The sequence below is a fragment of the Gymnoscopelus microlampas genome (assembly GCF_963454915.1).
Source record: "Gymnoscopelus microlampas genome assembly, chromosome: 4".
Lineage (NCBI taxonomy): Eukaryota > Metazoa > Chordata > Actinopteri > Myctophiformes > Myctophidae > Gymnoscopelus > Gymnoscopelus microlampas.
The window spans coordinates 18,033,373-18,050,709 of NC_139941.1; the positions used below are offsets into that span (position 1 = coordinate 18,033,373).

Below are 17,337 nucleotides of genomic sequence, written 5' to 3' on the forward strand. Positions count from 1 at the left end.
ATTCAACGTTCCTTTGTATGTTGGTGAGTGATTAGCGACACATCAAACATACAACCTAAAATGACCGGCACTCTCCTTTAAACTAACGCTGAAGAGTTTACTGCGTACGTCAACAACATTCTTCCGTCCAGTAGGTTCCGATCGGCTACCTGCCGCATTCCGCGTCGGCTCTGCCCCGTTTCTACGTCCTCCTGACTTCCCCAGATGGAAGCCTGAGGTATTTTAAGGAGCGCAGACTGCATTCCACAGTCGAATCACATCCAATCACATCAACCACCCAGCCATGTTACATAAAACACTATTTCTGGAATTCTGTGCCTTTTTTCTCTCTCTTACTTCCCTCTCTCTCTTCTCTCTCCGTTCCCATCTTAGTCTCTTTTCTTTCTATATTCACTAATTTCCCTCTCTTCTCATGTCCCTGTATCGTGAGCGATGAGGAAGCACGTGGAAATCCGCTCAGAACATGGACTTGTTCAGGCACCAATTATTGTGCCTGTGGCTTATCATTACCCCCACCCTCCATTCACTTGACTTGTTGTTATTGAGGAGAAGAAACGGGGTCAGAACATTATCAAGTGCATTCTCTACTCCCCTTTGACAACTCAGGGGAGGGGGAAGGGAGGACTCCACTTTTACTAAAGAGTTAAGGGTGAGTTAGACTTAGCGGTGTGCGCAACCAAGTATAAATCAGGCATTAGTGTAATAAAGACATCTCCAGCTCATCTCCACGGTGGAAGTGAATAGAAGAACCTTCCAGAAAACGGCAAGTTCTAAACAGACATGACACAACATTCTCCCCCACGGGAAACCAGGGATGTGCCGAGGCAACCTGCAGGGTCAAAGTTCACGCAGCTTAGTTCACAGCCCAGGTGTTGAAGAGGGACTCTTACCTTGCCACAAATTACACGTGAAGCAAGAAGAGAGAGGAGGAAGAGGTTAATAACCAATAAACTAGCAGCTAAGAAAATAAATTTAAAAAATGTATTTATGCATAGACGTATGCTGAGTGCAAGATGGAGGCAAGGATGGGCATGGATTCACATGGATCATCAACCATGCCATGCTGCTGAGCACATGGTAGCTCTACTCTAAGATCCACCCCCCTCATCTGGCAAGGTTTAGTCTTTGAAAGATGGGAGTACTGATCAGCTCTTCGGAAGGGTGGGCGCTGTCTGGTGCCAGGATGCCTCCAGACATTTTCCTGCACATGAACCCTAGCGTCCCTATTATGGGGCAAACATTCGGCAAATCCCCAGAAAGTATACAGGGTTTAAGTGGTTAAAGGCCAAGACACACTCACATTTAACCTCATCCCCTGTGACACGGGTGTGTAACGTCTGCTAGATATGGTTGTGTGTGTGTGTGTGTGTGTGTGTGTGTGTGTGTGTGTGTGTGTGTGTGTGTGTGTGTGTGTGTGTGTGTGTGTCACACAGAAAGGAGCTGATAGGGGGAGGCAGTCCACTATGAATATTTGATTGGACCCCTGGTGGAGGCTGAGACAAGCCCACAGGGGCTACTTCCACCACAGCTTCACCGTCGTCCCTCTCTGCTGCCTACACTGTCAGATGAGGCTCTCATGTTGCCTTCATGTTTATTGTTACACGCCATGGAAAAAAACTGTCCGTGTAATAGGACGTTCGTTTAAAGTGCTACCAATGTAAAATACATGTAGGCCTATATTTTGTTCCTGATATATGTTTTTTTAGAAAAATATAAAATAATTTTGAAAGATTTTGAAAACTTTTCACAAATTGGCACATTTAAAAAAAAAAGGCCAAAAATAGTGATGCCATGGTTAACGTGGTTATTTGGTTAACATACAGTACATTACCAGAAGAGGGGACATCCAAAGCAGAGGCGTGGGTCCCCCTCATCCCACCCAGCAAATCGAACCCGTGAACACAATGTGACCTTAGATCGACCATTTTTACACGTTCAGCGTCAAATGTATATTTACACTGTGTACACATACTGTAACTGTACCTATTCATTTATATGAAACTTTGGGTAACATGTTTTTAACCTACAATTCTACAAATTGCCTCTAAATCAGTAGTTCGCACACTTTCAAGATTTTAAAAAAATAGCAGATGTACAAAGCTTGCAGCGCGTAACAAAGTGCTGCTGTTTTTGAATAGCCAACGCTGAAATCTGAAATGACACAGATGCTTTCCCGGTTTTAACGGATAAAAAGGAAATACATGAAAAGGCAACCATTTCACTTTTTTCACTGCATTTCCTGAGAAGCTGCCCAACCTTGCGTCTCTTGCAGTGCTAACCATGCACAAAACGCACCCCACCAACCCCCCTGGCAGTGCATGCACCATTCCAGTGCCCCATGCAACATTCACTAACAATTCCATCCTTTAAGTAACAGAGGGGGGGGGGGGGTCATTCACCAACAGAGGAAAACAAGAGACAGGGAAGGAGGTGGATGCAGAATGAGTGCAATGAAACATGAAACAGAGAGAGAGAGAGAGAGAGAGAGAGAGAGAAACATCAGAGTTCCTCAAAGGTAAAGGGTGACTGATGCATGGCAGCAGGGAATGATAAGAGGGGTAAAGGTGAACTCATATCATAGTCGTCCTATGGCATGAGAGAGAAAGCTAATGTGAGTGTGAGAGAGTATGACAGGCACTGGTCTGCTGTTCTGGCCATGCTCCGTGGCTGTGATATGAGAGAGAGAGAGAGAGAGAGAGAGAGAGAGAGAGAGATGGTGAGAGTCTGGATGGATGGATAGATAGAAATGAGGGCTGTGACTACGCAGAGCACATGGGGAGACAGCGTGACCACCACCATCATGCTCTGAGCTCCCATGCTGCAGGGTGGGTGGGATGGCGTACAGGGGGAGTGGAGGGGGGAGGGGGGGGGGGCACACACACCCTCCCGGGGCGTCGCCGCCACGCTACCTTGTTCCACCAGCCCCGCCGCGGTTCCGGTGGCTGCTGCCACGGCTGCTGCGGCCGCGGTGACCGAGGGCGCCGTGGTCTGCCTGCTGCCCACTGTTAGTGTCCCGACACCCAGTCACAACATGGAGATACGCAGGTACATGGCAACCAGAGGGCCAGCGAGGGAGAGAGAGAGTGATAACAAGGAGAGAAAGGAAGAGACACAGAGGCAGAGAGAGAAGGATAGAGAGAGAAAAGGACGGATGAATGGGGGGCGGAGAGGGGAGAGAGAGAGACCGTGAAGGCAGAGAGTAGGGGGGGAGAGAGAGAGAGAGAGAGAGAGAGAGAGAGAGAGAGGGAGAGGTTGGAAACAAATAGTGCTCATTAGTTTGAGGAAGATAGTGTAATTAAAACCACATACAGAAGAAAAGGTTCACAGTGACAGTGATAAGAAAAATATTAATAATAAAATGAAAACAAAAAATAATAAATAAAACAGAAGTAGTATCTGCAAATACTGTTTATCATACTGATGATGCATGAAGCTGCACAACATAGGAGTTACTGTATAATGCAGGGTCATTAGGTCATAGTCTGACCCAAAAAGGTTGACTGCTGAATTTCCTCCATAGTTGGCAATTTATTTAAAGCCTAACTTTCATGTTCTACCCTGCACAAGCTACACAATTTCTACTGTTTCTATTGAGCTATAAGGGACAGCTTGTATGTGTAGTGGCTAAATGGCATTTGAACTTTGATGCAATACCTCTTGTCAAACCGTAGGCACATAGGATATAAATGTCTCAATAGAAGAACAGGCAGACCAAATACAACCACCAGAGTTGTGTGAGTGTGAGTGTGAGTGAGAGAGAGAGAGAGAGAGAGAGAGAGAGAGAGAGAGAGAGAGAGAGAGAGAGAGAGAGAGAGAGAGAGAGAGAGAGAGACAGAGACAGAGACAGAGACAGAGACAGAGAGAGAGAGAGAGAGAGAGAGACAATGTTGTTGTTTTATGTAAACTCGTGTCAATGTAGAATCATTTTTATCTGAATAAAATATTATTTTAAAAGTTCCTGAATGAGTCCCTGGATGGCCTCACTCCAATAATAGAGTATCACTTCTGAGAAGATACAAAGTGCATGAGAGAGAGCCAGAGACGGGGGAGGAGAGAGAGAGAGAGAGAGAGAGAGAGAGAGAGAGAGAGAGACAGACAGACAGAGAGAGAGACAGAGAGAGACAGAGAGAGACAGAGAGAGCGGGTGATGTGTCATGTGTGTGGTCATAAAGTTGAAAGGACGGTTGGCCAATAGATGGCCCTTAGCGAGTCATCATGAGGCTTCAGCAGCACACATGCTTCCCCTTCCCACACACACGCACGCACACGCACACACACACACACACACACACACACACACACACACACACACACACACACACACACACACACACACACACACACACACACACACACACACACACACACAGATCAGTAACAGGCAATTAGCTCGAACAAAACCACTAATGAGGAGAAATTGGTTTGAAAATGTTTCACACGGACCGGTTTACTCCTGGAAAATGTCACAGTGAAACATACACAGAAAAATCCTGAGTGTTCATTTAACTGTCACCCTCTAAATGGCCACTCTGGACTTTACTGAGGCTTGTCTGAACAGTGTTGAAAGGAGCTGCATTTATAGCAGCACTGACTAATGTGTTTCTCTCAGCACTTTCTCAAAACTGGTAAAGTGTGCTAAATTGCAGTCAACATAGCAGTAGTACTGTGGACACCTGTTAAATTATAGCTTACACATTATACATTGTATGTATATGAAACTACTAGTACTAACTAATGAAAATAATAACTTTTCATACGCTTAATGATGCCAAGATACACTGCACATTTCACCAAAATGTACAGGACAGAAACGCATAGTATCTATTGTAACTTTGCATCAACAAACTATTTATGTTCTGTTTCCCATGTGATCACATCACGGAAAAGGCAGGTTCACACTCACATGAGGCAAAGACACACAGAACTTGTCATCCTATTTCAAATCATATGTTTGAAATATTAAGATGTGCAACAGAATAATAATGCATAACTATATGCACTTCTGTCAATATGTCAAAACATCCACCCTTACGCCGGTATCAGATGACAACTCTGTATGTTTTATAATTTAACAAGGGGAAATAAATCTTATTGAAGAAAAGAGAGGAATGATTATGCAAAACACTTGAGAATGATCTCGCATAGCATAAGCATATGTGTTATGCTTAATTGTCCTACATATGCATTGACTGAAATAGACTGACATGTTGACTGATGCTTACCAGAGAAGTTCCGAGAAACCAGCATGGTGGTGAGAATGGCCCCCTGGGAGAAAGATGAAACAAAAAACTATAAATGTTCAATTCTAAACCAATTAACTGTACCTGCTTTACTGCTGTCGGGGAGATGTTATACCAACAACGTTAATAAAACATGGCCACTGTACCTAGGTATTTTCTTTTTCCTTTACAGAGTGAGAAAGATGAGTAAAGCGGCTAATCCTGGTAATCTTTACATGTGCAAATACCCCTATGCGGGCTGTTAAAATGACAATGATATTGGATTGCAAAGAGGCCATGGGGGCTATTTCAAGATGGATATTAGACTGGCTCAGAGAGCCAACCAAACTCTCCAGTCTTTGCTAAATCCAATCAAAGGCTATCATACTGGAGCAAGATTCTCCAGCTCAGGGCAGAATAGACTCTCTGCATGTTCTAGGCTAAGGCTAAGAGATCTAAGAGGCTCTACAATATCACAAACCCTTCCCTTGACACAAAGACAGCTGCTGATTTCCAATGGGGGTGATTTCCTCTTCCTTGGACACATAATAAGACCATTCTTACCAATCAATGTGACAATAACTTTTCTTTTTATGGTAGGTTCACTGTTTTACCATTAATAAAATGCTTATTATTAATTGCACTCTGAGGAAGGTCAAAAGACCGAAACGTCAGTCTACTTGTTACCTGCACCGTATTAAATAAAAGGCCTAAACTGTCCGTGTTGCTCCAGCGTTCTTCTCTTCTGCTTATTATTAATTATTAGGAGGTTATTTTTCTTGTTTTGTAGATACGTTGCTCTACTAACCAGCATTTGAAAGACAGCTGAGCGCCATTGCTAGGCTGCATTCAAAATCTCGATCTATCCTCCACTGCACGATGGTGTCCCTTTATAAAAAAAACAGACACTGTGTGTACTTTTAAGCAAGCGACACTGTCGTGCAACAGACTATAAATTAGGCATACGATTATTGGTAGTGATTGCAATGAGGTCTCTCAGCTCTCCATAGGATCAGCTATTTTCGATCAGCAAAAGTATTAAGAAAAAAGAGGTTAAAGTGGTTAAACTGATTTTATATGCTATATAAACTCATTTAGCTGGGACCCCCTAGAACCCCCCTCGAGGACCCCTGGGGGTCCCCATGCTCCACTTTCATAGCGACTGACTTAGATCACAGTCTATCTTACATGACCTGCTGCTCTTTCTCTTCTCAGTGTTCCAGCTCCTCCCATCAGACCGCAGGTATGAGTTTCCTAATGCTTTGACTGTCAACAACGATCATAAACATTCAATTCCACCGCGGTGCATCCGGCTTTGTCGAGAGCGTCTATACGAACACAATTGGCCCGTGTTCGGGGGGAGGGAAGTCGGGCGGGGAGAGTAATATTTGTCACTACACATACTCCTACAGGCTGGAGCGGCACCTGCAGCAGGGAGGCGTAGGACGGAGGCTTTACCTCCTCCCAGTGGGGGCTCCTCACTGGCAGGTGAGTCAGTGGGATATAACATTGACAACTGTGTGTGGGGGAGGAATCAATTGGCATAACGACAAAATTGGGCAGAGAAAGGGGTAAAAAGCTAAAACAAAACAATGATCATGAACACATATACAGACAGCTGCCACGAGCACAGACCTTGAGTTTCCTCCTGGCATTGAACTTCTTCAGACACTCCACGGTCTCCTGTCTATGCATCATGGACGCCACTGTGGAACGTTGCTGGGAGTGGAGGAGTGGAAGAAAGACAACAATAAAGGTTATTCTGGTTAACTTTGCCGGCTGTCACAGAGCCTACTACAAAATGCCAATATAATCACTGTACTTGTTGATCTGCTACATCATTCCTTTATGTAGGTGTGTGTGCGTGTGTGGATCTTATGCCTATGTGAACGTTTATGATTCAACATCCATCTCCTTTTTCTGTTTGTGTGCCTGTCTGACATAGTGGGCGAAGGGAGGGGGGGGGGGGGGCACTTACGCAGACCCATGGGTGTTTCAGGGCCTCCTGGGCTGTGATCCTCTTGGCGGGGTTGATGGTCAGCATTTGGTTGATCAGGTTCTTGGCTTCAGGGGTCACCGTGTCCCACTCTGGGGAAGGAAACTGAAGAGACAGACCTGATTTGAGACATCTGTAGCAGCAGAGCAGCCCTGTGTGAAGTCTAAAGGGGATTCCCCCTGTGGTTCAGTGGTAGATGAATAATTTCCCATGCGGGAGAAACTGGGTTCGGTTTGTTATTATACATACAACCACATTACTGTCTTTGGTTAGTCATTGAAATACAGATGAAACAAGACAACAATAAATGTTCACAAAGAGTTGGGGGTTAAGAGACAGGGATTGAAATATTTTAACCAGCCGATTGTAGGTAAGGAGGAAATGTCTCAGTTTTGTGCCACTCGGAACGCATCCAGGTCTGATGATCAATAACCCACCATTGATCCGTTCACAACCATTCAAGCCTAAACAGCCGCAGCCAAAATCACAACTAGCAGCTGCTGGTTCTAGAGCTAAGACAGTGACACCATTCAGCTGACTGTTTGTATCTTCCTCAGGCTGTCCTGACACATAGATAGGTACTTCTATCAATACCGATATGAGTTCCCCCATTCAAACACCATGTTTAACAGCACTTCTGAATGCACTTTTTCAATAGACTGCTTTCTTAAGCAGCATAAATGTAATGTACGGAACAGATTAAAGATCAATTGATTTTCTTGATGGTTAGGAATATATTATGTATGTAATGTATATGAATTCAGTAAAAATTATAATGATGTCAAAGTTCACTCAGAATAGTGGCAGACAGCAGTAGTTGGCCCAGGTGTAGCAGGGCCATAGGATGATACAGGCCTTTGACTCAGTGACATGATCCTAAAACCAAAAACGCAACCTGACAAGAACATGTTTTTGTGATCTTTTGTGAGCAAATGGTACAAATATGTCATCTAATGTCTTACACCGAGCTGAAGTGGACACATTTTTGAAGGACTTTAGTAAGAACAATGTGCTCACTACCCTTTTAATATGGCGGGATTTAAAAGATACACGTATGCTGATTTGAGTGTTGCACACTGTTTCGAGGAGACTGTGTAAATTATTTTGTCCGCTGTTGAAACCAAAATGAAAGTCTTCCCTTGCCATCCTCGGGAAAAAAGTCTTGCCTCCTGTCACAGTGACTTTCTTCGCACACACACACACACACACACACACACACACACACACACACACACACACACACACACACACACACACACACACACACACACACACACACACACACACACACACACACACACACACACACACACACACACACACACGACAGACTTGAAATAGATCCATCCATCCTTACACCCCTGAAATATGAATGAGGTGACTGAGTTACTTAAGTACTGTTTCCAAAAAAGAACGAGGAAAAGAAAAATGTAGGGAGATGGAATAGAGAGGAACAACCAAAATAGAGGATTATACTGCAGTGAACGCTACAGGACGAGTAGGGGGGCAGGGGAAGAGGTCACTCACATCATATGCTCCAGCCTTGATCTGCTGGTACAGCTTGTGCTGGTCCTCATCCCAGAAAGGAGGGTATCCTACCAGCAGGATATAAAGAATCACCCCTAAGACACACACGCACACACGCGCACACACACACACACACACGCACACGCACACACACACACACACACACACACACACATATATGTTAAGCTTCTCCTTCTCATCAACTTTTTGTTAGCTTACCAGCATGCTTGTGGTGTGTGTGTGCACACAGAGATCCAGGTAGTGTGTCCAATGTGTGAATGACAGTGTGTCTTTCATTGCTACTCACCACAGGCCCAGATGTCCACAGGTTTGCCATATGCCTCCTTCCTCAGCACCTCGGGGGACAGATACCCCGGTGTGCCTGCAAATCCTGCAGCAAAACGCGCACAAACAAAAACACACAGTTGACTAACTGAATGACTGTCAATTCACAGTACTATGAGGACGCAGCATGCTGTATGGTCACTAGTCTTCCTCATAGGTACAGATATTATCCTCAGGGTTATCTTAACTTCATGTCAGCACACAGTGGTCTGTGGTGGCTCTCTGTAGGCTTAAGACACGGTCTCAACACAAGCTGTGTTCACACGCACGCGCACGCCCAGGCGCGCTCCTCGTTCGTGCATGATACTGTGTATACAGTACTGGAGGTGTTTTAATAGTAAAGTTTGACAATAGGGTATTTTGGAAGTACTGCGCACATAACTAAATACAGGACAATTGGATTTAACTGTGAGAGTTGTGTGAGTGTTTATAAACAGATTGTTTTAAACAGTTTTGCTATTGTTAATCTTGGACCCTTATGAATTCAAATCAAATATCACAAATAAAACATTTCGATTCTTCATTTACTGTGTGAAGGTATGCAACAGAAACAAATATTCTTCATGGAGTCAAGCCATCACAGAGTAATTGATAGAAAAAAAAGTTATTTTCTGGATGAAGTATTCCTTTCAAGGGGGAACGGTACCATTTTGCCACAGAGACCAGTAGTAGAGGACGCATTCAGGAAACGCATGTGTGAAGCTACATACCGAACCAGGCCTGCTGATCGCCCTGCACCTCGATGGCCAGGCCGAAGTCGGCCAGCTTCACCGCTGCGTTCTTGCATTTGCTGGCCAATAACAGGTTCTCTGGCTGGAGAGGGGAGGGGGAGGGTGCTGAGGTTACTGGACCCTTAGACTAGAAGGACTGGGGCCAAAAAACAACAACAACAACGACGCACACTCCTGACAGGGGAAGAAGGGTTTGAGGTCTTAAGGGCTTACGCATGCACACACCTCATACATTCTCTGCATTAAGTATTACAAATCCACACTTTGAACACACACAACTACACTTCATTTGAATACACCACGTTGATCTATGTGGCACAAACCGCATGAAGTTAATCTAAATCTCAATAAAGAGCGTTAAAACTCTCTGACTGCAGTGCCACGCTGTCTTGGCCCCCTGTGGTGTGCTGTGGTGTACAGACTCCATCTCTGTGGCCCAGATAAGGCAGCCAACCTCATTATTCTCTATCAGGGGAGGGCTCTAATAATGGGCTGCTATCCCCACTGGCTTCTTTCTCTCTCTCTCTCTCTCTCTATCTCTCTCTCGCTCTCTCTACATTTCTGTCACTTTTGCTTCCTGCTGCTGCTGTGAAGCTGTGCTGTATTGAGCAGACTTTGTCCCTGTTAGTAGGACCTGTCCACACCTGGGTCGCGTTTCATACTGCAGCTTTTAGAACGTGCCACCTCAAGTCGAGGCGATCCCAGCGTTTCCCAGGTTGGGAAACTGGACAAAGTGGGTGAGTCGATGCTTTCCGCAGCCAGTGAAAGTGACGTCTCTTGAACGATCCTCCCTTCAGTTCAGCAGGTCACTTTGTGTGACATGTCATCCGAGACAACCATCATGAGTGCCCACAAAAAAAGGAACACTCTCTCACTCCGGGCATGCGCCTCTGTTGTTGCCTCCCCCGCAGTGCAGCAGGTTTTGTCTTCGTTTTCCCTGGTTCTCTCCCGCTCCCTCTTTCATTACAATGCCCACCACAAGCCCCTCACCCAACCCACTTTCTCCATCACCCCTCCCTAGAGGTATGGTAATAGACATAGCATTTTAGACACATGTACGCATAATGACAAAAGTTTGTGCTTTGAGCTCAGAAGAGAGGCATAGAAAGAGAGCGAGAGAGAGACTAATCCCGAGAAGCCTTGCCTACCTCATGTCATCATATTCGCAAAGCTCTACCACTAAATGGGGGAGTTAGAACTTGCCAACACTGCAGCAGTAAGATAATCCGTGAAAAGGGAAGTGTGGGCGGAAATTATGATGAAGCGCAAGCTTCCATCAGAATAGGTGGATGGACGCACAGCCAGGCTTACAGGCGGCATCCTTGCTCATCACAGCAGCAATAGGCTCTGTGCACAGCAGCTATTGGAGAGAAATTGGGCCTCTTCCTTACTTCCTTCACAGGTCTTAACCATGAGGTTACCTGGACCACACTTTGAGACCCACTGGTGTAGCAGAGTGTTTCCAGTGAGCTAACATGCACAATATCAGCACCCTGACTCTGTTTGTCCAGAATGGAACGGAGCCTTTATTAGTATCATTGGTAAGACCTGTGACAGAAGTAAGGAAGAGGCCCAATTTTGTTTCAATATAGTTCCTGTGCATAGAGCCTATCGGCATAATTTTTGGGACTGGAGCGTGAATGTTTGCTTCCTCATACGGACAGAAAATAAGAACGCTCTGCATAACTACAGTAGCACATCCTTTAGAGAAGAGGTTCCCACTTTTTCAGCTGAGATCCAAAAGATAATTTTGTTGTCTCCCCTGGACCCAAACTAACAAAAATACATACAAAAATAGTGAAAATAGCCGATCCACAAGCTCACGAATCACATCGGGTTGTGAGCTTGCAGATCGGCTATTTTCACCATTAAAAAGGAGCACTTCACCCATTTTCATGTTCATGTACATGTACTGTATTTGGTCCTCACTACTAATGCTCATTATGAGATGCTACGATTTCTGTCTACTTGGTCTGTGTTTCAGAGGAGGGATGTGGACAGTTCAGAAATCTGCCTACCTACCAGTGACATCATCGGCAGGCAAGTTTGATCCTTTCAAAAAAATATTTAAAACTTTACTCTTTTTTTTTATGATGCAATATCTATTATTTTATTATAGCATGCTAACTTTCCAAGAAGAGAAGAAGAGAGACTGTAGTTTCTATTAGCTTGGAATTCCCATCGATGATGTCATTGGAAGGCAGGTTTCTGAACTGTCCATAGCCCACCAATGAGACACAGAGTAAGTAAATGGAAATGGTGTCATCTTAAAATGAGCATTAGTGAGCACCAGTTATATGAAGATCGGTTGAAAATGGGTGAAGCAGTCGTTAATTATTTTTTGACATTTATGGAATTTATTTTATGTATTTTATGTTTTTATTTCTTTTTAACATTTCTGATCAAATGTTGTTGTTTTTTGTTGTGAAAACCTTTTGAAAGAATTTTGTATTAGATAGATTTACTCATGACCCATAAACACTGCTTTAGAGACAGAGAGCCATACATAGAAAACACATGCTCCAGTACAGAGCATGTGTGGGTGTTTCAGATGGAACCATTCCCATGCTCTCTCTCTCTCTCTCTCCCCTCCCTCCCTTTCTCTCTCTATCTCTCTCTACCCCCCGCCCCCCCCCCCCCCCCCCCTTCCCCTCCTGTCTCTCTCTACCCCATCAGTCCGTTTCTGTCTCTCTCCCCCCACTGCCTCTTGCAGGAGCAGAGCGGGAGCCGCTGCAGCATTCTTGACGAGGCACCCGCTCCAATTCCTTCGCAGGAAGTGGAGGAGACGCAGGCCTCCATTAAAAGGGCACTCCAATTTAAGCAGACGGTCACAGTGTGAAACCAGAACCTGCTCCTCAGTCAATTTACCCCGACAAAGATGGAGCTTGAGGAAATTACACTGCTTGGCCAGCGTCGACTGTACAATGAAGCCAGTTATACGGTTCAATTTGACACTACTCCATTTCAATTGATATATCAACTGATTTATGCCCATGACTGCCTGGTTCTGTAACAGAGGCATTTCTTTAATGTTGAATTTTCAGTATGACATAATGTCAGTCAGTGTGGTTGTGCCGTGTGCTTTTTTTTTCCTTTTCGTTTTTGGCACACAGATCTGTTCACTGTGTTGTCACTTCATTTGCCATAACCCAATTCCTGATCAGAGGGATCTTGGCAGCCAGGCTGTCCTCAGTCATCACACTATGACCTATTGCATGAAATGCCCCCCGATGCTTGGGTGTGAAACCCGATCGGCGTGTCAGCTAAATAAAGCAATGGCCACAACAGTTCTGATAAACACAACACGTCTTGGCTGGAATGCGTTGCACTGACATTTGCATAGAAGCGGGCAGACTTGAAAAACAGCCCCATGCAGAACAAGATGCAACACACGGGCCATGCACAATTACACACAATACAAGTTGACACAACAGGACAATTAAAAGGACAGTTTTTTTTGTTTTGTTTTTGGAGATAATTGTGAATCCGTTTGTCAGTTCTTATCAATTCTGCTCACAATAAACTTTTAAACAGACAGCTATGGTTTAACACTGAACAAACATACTGGTAGAACATACTGATTAATAATAGTCCTTTATATATTTGGCAATCATTGACAACAGAGTGTGATTTCTATTCCAATGACAAGGCTAGTAGGTTAACCTTTCTAAAAACAGATATAGGGCATATTATTGGGACTCGGAGACAGCAGGGGGTATTTAAAGCTGCAATCCAGAACTTATTCTAATGAATAAAACATTATTTTAAATGTTAATGCAAATGTTTAAATGTTTACGTTAATACAATACTGTATATAAGCACATCTGCAGTGGTTGGAGCCAGGTGGTCTACCTACTCTTCCATTGAGAAATTTAGATCCTGGTGTCGGGTAGGACACTCCCACGTGGGAGACCCAAGTTCAAATCCGGACTAGGACATGAAAATGACTGATTGCAGATTTAACATCAAGCAGTTACAATCATCCTCATAGAAAATCATGTCCTACAGGTATTGCATGTAGCAATACTGTATTACATGCATTTGCCCCCCTCATAAACCTAGAGCCAACCTAAAGCCTAAAGTTCATCATAGTCATTTGCCACGAACTGTAATCGATGATACAACTGAAGCTCAGTAAAACAATCGCAGAGAACTACGGTACTTTTACTGCTCAAATTAGATGCGTATGATGTGTATTTATAGTGCAATCTCAAGGCTTCATAAGCAGAATGAAAAGTATTCTTTATTTATTTTTGTCCCACAGTTCTCAAAATCTGGTTCCAAATAGAATCTCATTTTCAAACCCTTGAAAATGTGATATTCAAAGGGACAGAGTCATTTTGGTCCATAGGTTATCATTCTTGTTGGCAGATCGGTTTGGGAGTTCTTTGAGGACAGCATCTTATTGAGCAAACAAAATGAGCAAGTGTTCCCGTTCACTCCCATTGTATGGGAGCGAAGGGGTGGAGTTTCCCGTTGAGTTCAACATTGGTGAACTCAAGGAAAGAAGCATGTGGTTGACCCAACTTGGCAGGCATTTCACTTGTAGCCAACCACTCCAATGCAAGTCAAATGAACTACACACCAGAAGACTGCCATTGCTCACAATCCGCAAGACAACATGGGTAACTGGCGCATTCGAGAGTAAGTTGCAGGCCAAAACAAATGGTCAAAGGTGGTGATGGATGGGACTTCAGCACTGGTTTAAGTCTGACCTGGAGAGTGGAGCTGTGGCCAAAAGGCCATCTCGTCTGTCTTTGTACCTCTCTGTCTGTCTGTCTGTCTATCTGTCTGTCTGTCTGTCTGTCTGTCTGTCTGTCTGTCTGCCTGCCTGCCTACCTAAACTGACTCCCAGCGGCCATCTGCAGTCAGTGCAACCAGCAAAGGCGTAGGCCTCCCGTAGCCTAAGCCAGGTTAGTTATTGCACTGATATAAGGACGCTGTCCATTATACTGTAATGTTTTTGTATCGTTTTCATTTCCTCAGGGAGGGGTTACGGTGGGGGGTATTATATCCACAAAAATACACAAATCCATAAATGTATACACACCTGTACAGATACAGTACACACACACACACACACACACACACACACACACACACACACACACACACACACACACACATACAAATACATTCAAGCACACACTCAAGGGACAGCAAGGGTGATGGCCATCACTCACCTTCAGGTCCCGGTGCACCACACCCATTTGATGGCAGTGAAGCACCGCCTCCAGGATCTGCTGGATGCAATGACTGCATGCAAACACCAGGGGGGAGGGGCGCATGTTAGTCTGAGCAGCGCTTACAATCCCGTGCACAGGCCAGGGGAGTGGGGAAGGCAGGGATGGGGGTCAGGAGTGGGGGTGGGGCTGGGGTATCGGGGTTGTGATTCAGGGGGCAGGGGTGGGTGGTTGAAATTAAGGGGTTCTTCCATTGCCGTGGCCTCACACTTTTGCCTTGATCCCTGCGGCCAACCCACAGCGAAGCTCGCATCCAACACCATGGAGTCTGAATAGGGCTGGGCAATTATCGATATTATATCAATATCATGATATGAGACTATATATAGAATTTGTGATATTGTTTTATCGTGATACGGCAAAAGTGTTTTATACTTTCCCAATTTTCAAAAATAACTACAAGCTCAGACCACTGTGAGCTTATTATTGTTCTTGTTTTTTGGGGAAAATGCAATAATAAAAACAATAATAATAATAATATCATCACAACATATTATCACAATATCGATATCGAGGTATTTTGGTCAAAACCATTGTGATATTTGATTTTATCCATATCGCCCCCAGCCCTATCTGAATCTCTGGAGCAAATATCCAGGTCATCAGCTTGATGAATGTTTGCTTTCTTTCTTTGGGGGGGGGGGGCAGACTCCTGGGCTTGGACTCGGCTATTGCCATGGGTTGGGTTGGACCGGCCCGGCAGGCCGGTGTGGGTAAGGCAGAGCTGTGGCTCCTCGGCAAAGGCAGGCTCCACTATATCTTTAACCTCTTAAACCCTACACAGAATACTTTGTTAACCGGAGTGCCCCAGGGGTACTGTACTGTACTATTTACACTCTATTTACACCCTTAACACCAAATCTCTTTGACCCAGAATAGGGACACTAGGATTCACAGGAGTAGACCATTTTCTTGTTAGTAATAGTAAGTTACTTCCAAAGTTAACTCCAATCGACCCACCCAATGTCCGTCCCCCGCGTCCCGTTTTCCTACTATTTGGTCAACAGGCCTTGGGTGAGGAGGAACTGTGTGTGAGGGAAGCGGCTGGCCGAGGGTGGGGCGGGTTGGGGGCATTGGATAGGAGGAGGTAAAGAAAGAGTGAGTCATCGTACAATTAATGGCACATTATAAAGATGTGTCTGGGATCCGCTCCCCCAATCCACACACCCGTCCACACACCCACCCACCGCCATTGGGATCTGTCACCACCAACGCCAAGGAACGCTAAAAATAAAAGCCCCCCTAGAGGCGACAACGTTCTAAACACGAGTTGCATTTATCTCTGCTCTGACGAACGCATGGGATTAATCACATAATGGCATTTACTGAGATGTAAAATAAAATGCAATAAGTCAGAATTTGAACCAAATAAAAAAGTCTGGAATATTATTGACTTTACAGGCTGCAATATAGTTGGCTGCCTATGTCAGATTTCCTTTTTTGCCCAAGGCACACCAATGGGTAAGTCAAAATCTCAAGGCACACCTGTAGTGAAAATAGCCAACCTAGAAGCTCACAGTGACGCATTGTGAGCCATTTTCAATATTTTTGAAAATTCTGAAAAAAGACATTAACATATTATAATGGCATTTAGGAAGGCAGGTTAAAAGTGGTTAATATTTTTTGAGGGGTATAGAATTTGCCTCGTAAATAAAATAAAAGTTTAATTAGCATATATTGCTATAATAATGTGTGAATGTGTAACAAAATCCCAAGGCACACCTGGACTTGTAACATGGCACACCATTTGTGAGCCAATGGCCTATGTGATATGACAGTAAGCCAGAGAAGAGAGAAAGTCAGAGAGAGAGAGAGAGAGAGAGAGAGAGAGAGAGGGAAAGAGAGAGAGAGATAGGCATGCCTGTAAAGTTCATGGCTATAAATTAGAATCCTGTGTCTTGTTTCGAAAGGTCTCCCAATGAATAAATACTGGGCAGGTCACATCTACCGACCAAATGTGTGCTCTGTGTAAGTGTGTGTGTATGTGCGTGCATGTGCATGCATGTCGTCGCTGTTGGGCAGAAACCTTCTATCTCCATATTTCAAATGTGTAAAAATTGTCTTCATAAATCCTATATTGTAATTGACAGTCAAAAGTAGCAAAAATGGCAGATCTACAAGCTCGTAACGTGTTGTGAGCTTGTAAATATTTTGGTATTTTGTTTTTTTGATTTCTTTCTTTTCGCCCATAATGATGTACCAAAAACAGGGACGCCAGGTTGACAGTGATTAAAAGGTTTAAAGTCTGTCAGTGAGTTTCTATAAATATTTATGAA

General features: G+C 44.3%; 1 protein-coding gene across 10 annotated transcripts in view; it reads right to left on the bottom strand.

Moving 5' to 3' along the window:
• camk2b1 (calcium/calmodulin-dependent protein kinase (CaM kinase) II beta 1) overlaps window positions 1–17,337 on the bottom strand; it is a 75,811-nt gene that overhangs the window by 29,215 nt on the left and 29,259 nt on the right. For 4 of the 10 annotated variants that reach the window (XM_084053959.1, XM_084053956.1, XM_084053952.1 and 1 more), the window contains 8 exons: window positions 15,002–15,074; window positions 9,798–9,900; window positions 9,050–9,133; window positions 8,743–8,837; window positions 7,198–7,320; window positions 6,855–6,938; window positions 5,223–5,265; window positions 2,910–3,002 (listed from right to left, as the gene is read on the bottom strand). In XM_084053959.1, coding sequence (XP_083910085.1) covers window positions 2,910–3,002; window positions 5,223–5,265; window positions 6,855–6,938; window positions 7,198–7,320; window positions 8,743–8,837; window positions 9,050–9,133; window positions 9,798–9,900; window positions 15,002–15,074 — 698 coding nt within the window. The remainder of the gene's footprint in view (window positions 1–2,909; window positions 3,003–5,222; window positions 5,266–6,854; window positions 6,939–7,197; window positions 7,321–8,742; window positions 8,838–9,049; window positions 9,134–9,797; window positions 9,901–15,001; window positions 15,075–17,337) is intronic. The other 6 variants (XM_084053960.1, XM_084053955.1, XM_084053954.1 and 3 more) reach the window with 3 other exon arrangements.